The sequence below is a fragment of the Bufo gargarizans genome, chromosome 2 (genome assembly GCF_014858855.1).
Source record: "Bufo gargarizans isolate SCDJY-AF-19 chromosome 2, ASM1485885v1, whole genome shotgun sequence".
NCBI classification, from domain to species: Eukaryota; Metazoa; Chordata; class Amphibia; order Anura; family Bufonidae; genus Bufo; species Bufo gargarizans.
Window position 1 is genome coordinate 567,768,771 of NC_058081.1, and position 13,181 is coordinate 567,781,951.

The 13,181-nt window shown below is 42.2% G+C and overlaps 1 protein-coding gene across 1 annotated transcript in view; it reads right to left on the bottom strand.

Moving 5' to 3' along the window:
- LOC122926726 overlaps positions 1-13,181 on the bottom strand; it is a 129,380-nt gene that overhangs the window by 53,464 nt on the left and 62,735 nt on the right. Inside the window, exons 6-7 of the mRNA XM_044278199.1 lie at positions 10,786-10,848; positions 9,684-9,746 (exon numbers count right to left, since the gene is read on the bottom strand). Coding sequence (XP_044134134.1) covers positions 9,684-9,746; positions 10,786-10,848 — 126 coding nt within the window. The remainder of the gene's footprint in view (positions 1-9,683; positions 9,747-10,785; positions 10,849-13,181) is intronic.

Sequence of the window (13,181 nt, forward strand, 5' to 3'; positions counted from 1 at the left end):
ACTTTATGGTACGGCCAGTTGCTATCTGATGGAGGGGCTATTGTACTGTACGCACATGATGTGAGTACAGTACATGAGACTGATGATGACATAGGATCATAAATCACTATGATGCAGTCAGCTTGGGTCAGGGGAGCCACTGTTGGTCAGCAAATGCAACAACACAAGGCCCATGTTTCCCAGGCCCACCACATGTGAATAAGTCCTTAGTCATACTCTCTAGACCTGCACCATATTTATTACAAGGGCTTAGGCTGGATGATAAATCTGGTGCAGGGATAGACACATTTCACTGAATCTATGCCAAGTATTGGTTAGCTTTTTTGAGACAGAATTTTATGCCATAATTGGGGCACATATTTGCCACAAATGGCGCATATTAGACCACGCCCCTACCCACAATGTTCTGCCCTACTTCCATAAAGCCCTGCCTGTTTTCGAGGAAGTTGAAAAAAGCTGTAGAAACCCTAGTTGTGCCAAACTATACCAAAATTGCACCGATTTGTGCAACTTTTTAGACAGATTTTAGGCACCAATACATTAATAACTTCAGGTCACTGTGTGCAAAAAACTTTAAAAAAAAACACCATGAAAACTACAACAAAAAATGCAGGTGGCAAAAAAAAATTTGCTTATTCTGGCAGTTTGTTACAGATTTTAAAAAAATTCAAGTTCATGTGGGAAAGGACATAAAATTAAGAGTTCATATTCCATATATTACAGGTAAGCTGTGTAGGGATGAAGACTACCCTATAATAAGGCACCTAATTCATAGCATAGTCTCCCATATTCAGCAGGACAGCCTCTCTGGACCAGGGGTTTGGTTATCTACATGAGCAGAGGAATGGCACTAGAATTCTGGAGCAATTTGTGCCAAAAAACTGAAGTACATTCCTTGTACCACAATAACTGTTTAGACTCTTTTTATGCCTCATCCAAAAAGGGACTGTGATGTAAATAAAGGAGGCATGGCTTCACTAGAAAAGGGAGTGGTTTGAAAGGTGACTGTGCACCCAAAAAGTGCCAACAATTAGCAAATTTTTGCCATAAAGCAAACCAACCAGTTGGTGGTGCAAAGTTAGAATAGATAGTGTAAAGATGTACCAGATTTATCAGCCACTGATAAATCTGGTGCAGTTCAAGACTGTTCAGGTTTACACTGTCTAACTATTAGATAGTATTAGTAAATCTGCCCCATAATCTTATGTTATTGGACCGTGAGGGACATGGTTTGTATAGATGCTTGGTGCTTACAAATGGTATACAGTTTGGCAGTTAAAGGGAGTCTTTCACCTCCATATGGCCATATACAGTGCTTACATTGCCCTATAGCACATCTATACATGAATGTTATGTGCACTGCCTCGCCGGGCCGGAGCATGCGCACTGCAATGCCCATTGTAGGCATTGCATCGCTTTAACTACTGCGCATGCGTCAGCACATTGCCGCTGGTTTTGCGCCGTTCGCCGGAGCATGCTCAGTAGTTACAGCGTTGCCGTGCCCACAATGGGCATCGCAGTGCACATGCTCTGGCCCAGCGAGGCTAAGCACAGTCGCAGGATCTCGGCCGGACCTTAGGATGACGCAAGGGAATTGGAGGGCGAGCATATGCAGAGGCTGGGGAACAATGAAAAAAGGCAGGGCAGCCTGGGCACCAACACAGTGAACGCCGCCCCTGGGCACTTGCGAGTGCTCATTTGCATATCAATCAAAGTTAGTTTTTCCAGCTTCTGCAAGTGTAAAGACAAAGGTACCATAACATTCATGTATAGATGTGCTATAGGGCAATGTAAGCACTGCATATGACCATATGGAGGTGACAGTCTCCCTTTAAAGTCAAGTCCAAACTTGCTGGTTACAGTCGTCAGCAATAAATGCATAACAGTTTCTCTTACAGGAAGGTTCTGAGTGCACTAACAGTTCAAAAAAATTTGGGATGCTTGTGAGACACTATAATGATAGCTGTCTATTCAGCTTTGTTTGCCGTACAGTGGATTGATCCTCCACTTGTCAGGGCTGGCACAAGGCAAAATGATTGGGGACAACTCTGGTGGTCTATGGAAGTGGTATATGGAAGTGAATAGGTTAGTGGGCACATAGTTGAATGACAGGGGCATCTGAAAAACAGCATTCAGAAAGTTTGCAACAGAAACAGGTACCTGTTAATGGTCCCCTGGTAAATCACATAATGAAACATTCCTGGCCTTTCATATTTAAGATGCACTTAAAGAGTTGTTTGTCTTGAATAATCCCTTTCTATTAGAATTGTCCCCTGGCAATTAGCTGTTCACAGGGTGTCCTACTGCTTGCACCATCTTTGGAGAAACCTGGCAGCAAGTGTTTTTTTCTCGAATGAATTTTGTTTGAAGAGGCTCACCCGCTAGCGAGGGTAAGGTGGGTGCCTTTGACAAGACTGACTCACCCTGTCAGAACAAAAAGAAATACATTGTATATATAATGTTCGTCAGGCACTCGCAGCAATGGTTCACTCAGAGAGCAGGAGATTTAAATAATTCAAATCCTATTTTATTGTTCTCTAAACATATATATTAGGTTTGACGATTACAAAAAATATAAAATAAAATATACATAAAAACACTCAATAAAAGATAATAAGTAATACATACAACTTTGAAACTTCTATGACACACTGTTGGTATACTCCTATAAAATACAATTAATAAAGCTCCTATGATACATTGTTAGTGAGAGTTGGTGGTGTATTTTTCTTATGACCAACTATTAGTAAAAGTTGCTAATGTATTATGTTTTTTGGACACTAGGTGGCGCTTGTGTTCTACTTTCAGTTTGAGCGGCAATGTATTTATCGGCTGCAATGTATTTCTTGTCAGCCAGATGGCGCTAGTCCTTGCAGTAATAGGTAATTGCTTGCAAAGTTCAGCTGTGTACAGATCCTACTAGTAGATGATTACTTGCAGAGTTTAGCTGGAAATTGTATAGGCATATCAAGTGTTACTCAAGATTATTCAGAAGTCAGAATGTTGATTTATCCTCTATGGAGAGGTGCCCACGTGCATTTTATATGGATCTGTCTATGGAGGTAATTATTTAAGTGCCTAGTCCTAATATGCTATATAGCCTTTTAACTGTTGTGGCGTCCCACGTGTTAAAGGATAACTGTCACACTTAGACCCTAATTTAAATTTTCATATATGTAGTTACTAATAACATGATATTCCAGAATCAGTTACTATTAGACTGACTTAGCCCATATTTAATAAGATTCAGCCCTTAGCAGCCAGTCTGCATAAAACTGCAATTTCACTATTCGGTTAAGATGGCCGCCACTGCCCTCACCCTGAGGCTAATCCCGCCTGCCCTCACTAGCCAGTAACAATAGCCCCCCAAAAGTGTCAGTAACCAGAGCCCTCCCCCTAAAGGGTTAATCTCCTGCAGCACAAAGGGGTCCTCTTACCACATGTGGCTTTCATTTATACACTGAGCAGATGGCAGATCTCCCTTCCCTGGTCTGCGCTGCTTCGGCTCTGCATTCTCCAGCTCTGCTGAGTGAGGGAGCGTCTGCCAAGCGCAGGGACAGGGACAAGTGCCCACAGCCCAGGCACTGTTATCAGCTGCTGGGGGGGACCTGGCTTTAATCATTTACTTACAGTCCCTGTCTGTCTGTAATCTGACCTTACATGCTGCGTCCTCATGTGTCCTCTGTCCTTCAACACAGAGGACGGACCATGTCTAACAACCTTATTTTAAGCACAGGTAAAAGTAGGCAGTACAGGGAACAAAACTGTGGAATTAAGGGGTAATTGAATACACAGTGAAAAGTTGAAATAGGGCCACCAAGGAGATATTAATCACCACAATCCAATACTCCCCCAAAAATATATATGACAGTTATACTTTAATATAATACTAAATACCTCTTGTTGCCCTTGATGGTTTTGTCTTGATACCAGGTTTATTGCTTCTCATTCCCAATAGGTCGGCTTGGCTTCAGGTCTCTATTGTTCAAGGCCTTCCTGTATGTAGGATTTCATCATGCCTCCATGGGGGTTTAATATGAAGTAAATCCAAGGGATTCCCGGATATCCTGACTTCACGCCAATGTTTGATACGGGCCAATGTGGAGGTAAGTGAGCAGGTCGTCTCCCCAAACGCGTTTTGAAGTAACTTACTTCCTCAGTGGTTGCCTGCTCACTGTGGCCTTTGTCTTTTTATACCTGCTAATGGGTTTATTGTTCACCCCAAAAAGCTGTACTGGATTGTCATTCCACTCCATATTTTCTTTTACAAGTAATCCCTTTATATTGCAGTATGGCTTGTGTATCTTTCATTCCAAGAACAGTGCAGCAAAGTGATTTATCACAAAAAATGCATCAAAAACGCATGTTTCTTTGTGTATAAAAACTCTATGTTGTGCAACAAACAATGTACATGGGTGACAATTTCATTTTAACAATGTAATAATGATGTTTTCTTCATATTGATAAAAATACAATATAATAGTAAGATATAGTTCCTCAATATAGACACTACAAGCTGCACTGTTCTTGGAATGAAAGCCATACTGCAATTTAAATGGATTACTTGTAAAAGAAAATATGTAGTGGTATGACAATCCAGTACAGCTTTTTGGGGTGAACAATAGACCCATTAGCCAGGTATAAAAAGACGAAAGCCACAGTGAGCAGGCAACCACTGAGGAAATAGTAAGTTACTTTGAAACGCGTTTGGGGAGACGACCTGCTCACTTACCTCCACATTGGCCCATATCAAACATTGGTGTGAAGTCAGGATATCAGGAATCCCTCGGATTTACTATATATTATACCCACATGGAGGCATGATGGGATCCTACATACAGGAAGGCCTTGAACAATAGAGACCTGAAGCCAAGCCGACCTATTGGGAATGAGAAGTAATAAACCTGGTATCAAGACAAAGCCATCAAGGGCAACAAGAGGTATTTAATATTTCTATAGAATCTCTAAAGAAATAGCTCACCTCCTCACAACCACGGTCAGGAGCTCAGATCTAAATTGATTCACCCTTCAAATTAAGTAGATTGCGATGGAAGACTGGCACACTTGACACATGGAACAATGTGGGCGAAGTCTGAATCACAGTTTAATATCAACCAAAATATGTTTACCGTATTTTTCGCTTTATAAGGCTACTTTCACACTTGCGTTCAGAACGGATCCGTCTGCGTTATATTGTAAAAAAAATTCTAAGTGTGAAAGTAGCTTCAGACGGATCCGTCCAGACTTTTTACATTGAAAGTCAATGGGGGACGGATCCGTTTGAAGATTGAGCCATATTGTGTCATCTTCAAACAGATCCGTCCCCATTGACTTACATTGTAAGTCTGGACGGATCCGCTCGCCTCAGCACGGCCAGGCGGACACCCGAACGCTGCAAGCAGCTGAGCGGAGCGGAGGCTGAACGCTGCCAGACTGATGCATTCTGAGCGGATCCGCGTCCACTCAGAATGCATTAGGGCTGGACGGATGCGTTCGGGGCCGCTTGTGAGCCCCTTCAAACGGAGCTCACAAGCGGACACCCGAACGCTAATGTGAAAGTAGCCTAAGACACACCTGATGATGCACCTAGGTTTTTGAGGAGGAAAATAAGAAAAAAATATTTTGAACCAAAAGGTGTGATTTTGGTAGGTTTTGAACTAATGGTGGTCTGTGGATGACGCACTGTTATGGGGATCTGTGGATGACGCACTGTCATCCACAGATCCCCATAAGTGTCATCTACAGATCCCCCATCAGATGCCTCAGTTTGGACGGAGGAGGCGGGGACACTCATGGCGGGGCCTGGTGCAGTGACTCTACTCTAATACACCGGGCCCAGCAACTGTTAAACATTCAATCTTATCTATTTGTATATGCTCTGTACGGTACTTACTGTAGTACCGTAAGTAAAGCATTAAGACGGTGCAGACCGGCATCTCCCTCGGTCATGCGCCGCCTGCCGCAGCTCCCTCCTCATGCGCCGCCTGCCCCAGCTTCCTCTGTCATGCGCCGTGTGCCTGCTTATCTCACTTTATGAATGAACAGGCAGGCGGCGCATGACAGAGGGAGCTGCCTGGGGCAGGCGGCGCATGACAGAGGGAGATGCCGGTCTGCGCCGTCTTAATGCTTTACTTACGGTACTACAGTAAGTACCGTACAGAGCATATACAAATAGATAAGATTGAATGTTTAACAATTGCGGGGCCCGGTGTATTAGAGTAGAGTCACTGCACAGGGCCCCGCCATGAGTGTCCCCGCATCCTTCCTCCACACTGATACTTCGCTGGCTGCGCTGTGCAGCATAGCGGCCAGCAAAGTATTCGCTTTATAAGACGCACGGCCAAAAGTGCGTCTTATAAAGCGAAAAATACGGTAAATATATATATATATATAAAAAAAGTATGGCTAAAATATTGACTGAAAACAAATAGTGCACAAATACAATATAAAATAGGCAAGTATAGTAGCTCAGAATAAGGTAACTATTATAATTCTTAAATCAGTTTGTTATGCATCCCGAAGCATGACAAAAAAAATAGCTTTCCCCTTCTTGCCACTGAAGAAGGGGAAAGCTATCTCTGAAACGCTTCTGGTAAAAGACTACGATTTAAACATATGTTCAACCCAGAAAGAATGAACTTTGTTGCGATTTAAAACAGTGCACTGTAATTTCCGGAAGTAAACGATCATAGTCTATCATAACCAAGGACTTGATCGAGACACACCGGAAGATCCCTTCCTGCCTGCTTGAACGCCAGCTCCGTGAGTACCACCCACATGGTGAACTGACTTCCGACCAAACGCGGGACGCCGACGGAGAAACAGCCGGGACGCCGGTCTGTAGTTGGCCTTAGGAGGTGCCACAGGAACCTACGAGCAGTCCGGGAAAAATAAAGGTAAGCCCAAATACGTGGGTTATCAGTATCAGCTTAGAAGGACTTCGCTAACCTGGCGTCTAGACTTGCGATCATATCTATCATAGATACAATATATCCAATTTGATTCAAACGGATTTGCCATATTTGCTACATACCGGTTTAATTTTTTTACCACTCTAATTAGACATTTTGGACTATATTGTTGCAATAAAGGACATCTGATCGACATTCCAGACTCACACTGCAATTAAAGCAGTAGACATATTTTTGTCATGCTTCGGGATGTAAAACAAACTGATTTAAGAATTATGATGATATGGATATTTGTATGCAAATATTGTTAACTACGTCTGTGGACTGGATTGGACGGACTTATGGATTGTAAAATATTGGATATGTGATATGGTTATTAATTTTGCATTAAAAAAAAAAATAAATAAATAAATAAATAAAAAGAATTATGATGTTTTCAGTCAATATTTTAGCCATACCTTTTTATTATTATGTATATATATATATATATATAAACATATTTTGGTTGATATTAAACGTTACTGTGATTCAGACTTCGCCCAAATTGTTCCATGTGTCAAGTGTGCCAGTCTTCCATCGCAAGGTATTTAATATTATATTAACACGTGAGACTCCATGACAGTTAAGAGGCTCTATACTAGTCCATAGCATATTGATACTGTGCACTTAAATAATTACCTCCATGGACAGATCCGTATAAAATGCACATGTGCACCTCTCCATAGAGGATAAATCAACATTCTGACTTTTGAGTAATCTTGAGTAACACTTGATATGCCTATAAATTGTCCAGCTAAACTCTGCAAGTAATCATCTACAAGTAGGATCTCTACAAAGCTGAACTTTGCAAGCAAATACCTATTACTGCAAGGACTAGCGCCATCTGGCTGATAAGAAATACATTGCAGCCGATAAATACATTGCAGCTCAAACTGAAAGTACAGGGTGGGCCATTTATATGGATACACCTTAATAAAATGGGAATGGTTGGTGATATTAACTTCCTGTTTGTGGCACATTAGTATATGTGAGGGGGGAAACTTTTCAAGATGGGTGGTGACCATGGCGGACATTTTGAAGTCAGACATTTTGAATCTAACTTTTGTTTTTTCAATAGGAAAAGGGTCATGTGATATATCAAATTTATTGGGAATTTCACAAGAAAAACAATGGTGTGCTTGGTTTTAACGTAACTTTATTCTTTCATGAGTTATTGACAAGTTTCTGACCACTTATAAAATGTGTTCAATGTGCTGCCCATTGTGTTGGATTGTCAATGCAACCCTCTTCTCCCACTCTTCACACACTGATAGCAACACCGCAGGAGAAATGCTAGCACAGGCTTCCAGTATCCGTAGTTTCAGGTGCTGCACATCTTGTATCTTCACGGCATATGCAGATACGAGATGTGCAGCACCTGAAACTACGGATACTGGACACCTGTGCTAGCATTTCTCCTGCGGTGTCGCTATCAGTGTGTGAAGAGTGGGAGAAGAGGGTTGCATTGACAATCCAACACAATGGGCAGCACATTGAACACATTTTATAAGTGGTCAGAAACTTGTCAATAACTCATGAAAGAATAAAGTTACGTTAAAACCAAGCACACCATTGTTTTTCTTGTGAAATTCCCAATAAGTTTGTGTCACATGACCCTCTTCCTATTGAAAAAACAAAAGTTAGATTCAAAATGTCTGACTTCAAAATGTCCGCCATGGTCACCACCCATCTTGAAAAGTTTCCCCCCTCACATATACTAATGTGCCACAAACAGGAAGTTAATATCACCAACCATTCCCATTTTATTAAGGTGTATCCATATAAATGGCCCACCCTGTAGAACACAAGCACCATCTTGTGTCCAAAAAACATAATACATTAGCAACTTTTACTAATAGTTGGTCATAAGAAAAATATACCACCAACTCTCACTAACAGTGTATCATAGGAGCTTTATTAATTGTATTTTATAGGAGTATACCAACAGTGTGTCATAGAAGTTTCAAAGTTTTATAAAGTTGTATGTATTACTTATTATCTTTTATTGAGTGTTTTTATGTATATTTTATATTTTTTGTAATCGTCAAACCTAATATATTCGCTCTCTGAGTGAACCATTGTTGCGAGTGCCTGACAAACATTATATATACAAGTGTTTTTTTCTGCAGCACCACCACAGGAGAAATGATGCATTACAGAGTACTCATTGAAATCAATGGACTGCTCATCTCATGTCAAAGACCACTAGAAGAACCCAGAATTCTCTACTTTTTACGATGTTGAAAAAAGGGGTTGGAGGCGCTCTGTTACTGACATATTGGTCACTATAAACTTGGTTTATATGAGTGAAGGTTTATATATCCTAATGTTCTCAGAATACCTCATCATGTGCAAATTCCTATCCACAGTACATACTAATTCCTTTTACTGTGAACAACGTTTACTTTTTATATGGTAAAAAAAAGTATGTGATGTTTCAATACTTTTGTGTAGAAAAAGACTAAAATATTATAGCAATGATAACTTTATTGGGTAACCAGCAAAAATTCTGTTTGCGAGCTTTCATAGCCCTGAGGCTCCTTCATCAGGCAAATGAAAGTATACATGGTCAAATACAAAAGTAATAGCACTTATTAGTACCTAGTGGCACAACCATCATCACAGATCACTGTACATGGCCATTTTATGAATTGAGTACACATCAATGTCAACTGCTTGGACTTATATCATGACAATTATATCTTTACTGTTTGGGAACGGTGTTATTCTTACCATCAGGGATTGTGTCTTCACAGGTGGCATACTCATATGCATGTGTTTCAGTATCAGTCCCACCTATGTAATAGGAAAATTACCAATAAACAAAAAAAAAAATCACAAAAAAGACATTATGGGGGGCACTAGGAGGAAGGGGGGAGAGGAGCACTATGGGGGCATATACCGGGGGCACTATATAGGGGTATTTTATACTGGCACATTATGGGGACATTAGCTCAACTGGAGGCATTACAAGGGGGTATTTTTTGCATTGTCACATTATAAGGAGAATTATTTCTACTGGGGAGGGGGGCTTTATTACTCCCCCATGGTATGACCCCTTAGTAGTAGCACCAGCCTCTCCCTGCTCTGCTATACTCCGTCCTGTGAGTGGCTGGGAGGGAGATCTGTGGATGACACTGTTATAGGGAGGGAGATCTGTGGATGACACTGTTATAGGGAGGGGGATCTGTGGATGACACATATAGCATAAGATGCTATATACGGTATGTGTCATCCACAGACCCCCCCCCCCTCCCCCATAGCAGTGTCATCCACAGATCCCCCTCCCTATAAAAGTGTCATCCACAGGCAACTAGGACATGTTGAAATCTGAGTGATTGTTGTTTTTTTTTAAAACCACAGACAGCAGGACTTTTCTTCCCTGTTGCGGTTTTAGGTATTGGGTAAAGTATATATATATCCTAATGTTCTCAGAATACCTCATCATGTGCAAATTCCTATCCACAGTACATACTAATTCCTTTTACTGTGAACAACGTTTACTTTTTATATGGTAAAAAAAAAGTATGTGATGTTTAAATACTTTTGTGTAGAAAAAGACTAAAGTATTATAGCAGTGATAACTTTATTGGGTAACCAGCAAAAATTCTGTTTGCGAGCTTTCATAGCACTGAGGCTCCTTCATCAGGCAAATGAAAGTATACATGGTCAAATACAAAAGTAATAGCACTTATTAGTACCTAGTGGCACAACCACCATCACAGATCACTGTACATGGCCATTTTATGAATTGAGTACACATGAATGTCAACTGCAAAGTCCTTTATATCATGACAATTATATCTTTACTGTTTGGGAACGGTGTTATCCTTACCATCAGGGATTGTGTCTTCACAGGTGGCATACTCATATGCATGTGTTTCAGTATCAGTCCCACCTATGTAATAGGAAAATTACCAATGAACAAAAAAAAAAAATCACAAAAAAGATTTTTACCATGGCATTAAATCCACAATTTACATTGAATAATCATTTATTTGAATAGGATCGGACCTGCAGTACCTCAGCACAGCCACTACAAAGTGGATGGAACTTTGCACCTCACATTCCTGACTACCAGCAACTTCTGATTGATGGGGTGTGAGGTGTCAGACTCCCATGAATCTGATATTAATGACTTATCTTGAGCATAGGCCAATATCTAAGTACCAGAAGAAGGTTTGTACACAAACATAGAAGAGGATTCTTTACGGTAAGAGCAGTGGTGTCGCCAGAGGGGGCCACGACCCCCCCTACATCACACTGTGCCCCCCCATGTGCCCCCCCAACTAACATGCCCCCCTAACTGAGCGGCTGCATCCGGGCACAACAGGGAGATGAGCGCTTCCGTTGCGTTCATCTCCATAGTCATCTGCCTGTGCTGCGGCAGGGGAGGGAGAGGCGTGTCCCTTCCCCTTCCTTTGATAGGCTGCAGGCACTAGGCCGCCTGAGCCATACAGCACGGGACACAGGCTGGAAGAGGCCTGCATCGCATCGCTGACATGGAGGTAAGTATAAGTGTTTTTTTGTTTGTTTTTGTTTACAATAGTTTTACAGGCACATTAGGGGGGCTCTTGTTACTGGCACATTGGGGTGGCTTATTATTGGCACATGATGGGGGGCTTATTACTGGCACATGATGGGGGGCTCTTGTTACTGGCACATGATGGGGGCTTATTACTGGCACATGATTGAGGGGCTTAATACTGGCACATGATTGGGGGCCTTACTACTGCCACATGATGGGGGGCTTATTACTGGCACATGATGGGGGGCTTATTACTGGCACATGATGGAGGGCTTATTACTGGCACATGATGGAGGGGCTCTTGTTACTGGCACATGATGGGGGCCTCTGGTTACTGGAACATTGGGGGGCTCTTATTACTGGCACGTGATGGGGGCTGGGCTCTTAATACTGGCACATTGGGGGGCTCTTGTTACTGGCACGTGATTGGGGCACTTATTACTGGCATGTTATTGGGGGCATCTTTTACTGGCACGTTATTGGGGGCACCTTTTACTGGCACATTATTGGTGGGCACTATAGGGGCATCTATTGAGGCCACAAAGAAGGGGTATTTTATTTATGGGGGCTCTGTACAGTAGCATTTTATACTGGGTCACATTATGGTGGGTACTATGGGGAAGAGGGGAGAGGAGTACTATGGAGTCATCTACAGGGGGCAATAAGAAGGGTAATTTTATACTTGCAAATTATGGGGGACACTGTTGGCATCTACTGGGGCACGATATATGGGGCATTTTATACTGGTACATTATGGGGGGCACTAAGAGGAAGGGGGAAGAGGAGCACTATGGGGGCATTTACTGGGGGCACTATACAGGGGTATTTTATACTGGCACATTATGAGGACATTAGCTCAACTGGAGGCATTACAAGGGGGTATTTTTTGCATTGTCACATTATAAGGAGAATTATTTCTACTGGGGAGGGGGGCTTTATTACTCCCCCATGATATGAGCCCCCTAGTAGCAGCACCAGCCTCTCCCTGCTCTGCTATCCCTCTGCCCCTTCTCCAAATCCTTATTATGAAATCTCTCTCTTATTAGGATAAAACACAACATCAGCCCCACCGAGCCCCCCGGCCAAGTGTTGAAGTGGTGTCCAAGATCCCCAAGGGCAAAGCCAAGTAAATGTAAGTTTTCATGTGAAATATGTTTGTTATACACATAGCATACACTGTGCCACACAATGTACAGTATACCTCTACACTGTGCCCCACAATATATCTCTACACTGTGCCACACAATATACAGTACACCTCTACACTGTGGAGTCTGTTCTATAAGCACCCTTGATCTGTGGCGGCAGACAGAAAATAATCTGGAAGTGCCCCTCCCGAGACCAGGCTCTGGATCCCCCACTGGACCGCTCACAGGAGTGTACGTTTCTTCTAAACTGTAATCCGTATCCTCTGACCTACAGAAATCAGCACTTGCTCAGTAACAACTAACAGGCAGTGTCTGTAGCCTGGCCCTGTTACTGAAGCTAGCCGAGTGGTGTAAGGTTAAGGTACTCGCAGAGATGAGCGGCCGCTGAATCCTGATTTAAAGTTAAAGTTACTGCAGGATATGGATTACAGTTTAGAAATGTCAAATGTACACTCCTGTGAGTGGCTGGGAGGGTGATCTGTGGATGACACTGTTATAGGGAGGGGGATCTGTGGATGACACTGTTGTAGGGAGGGGGGTCTGTCGATGACACAT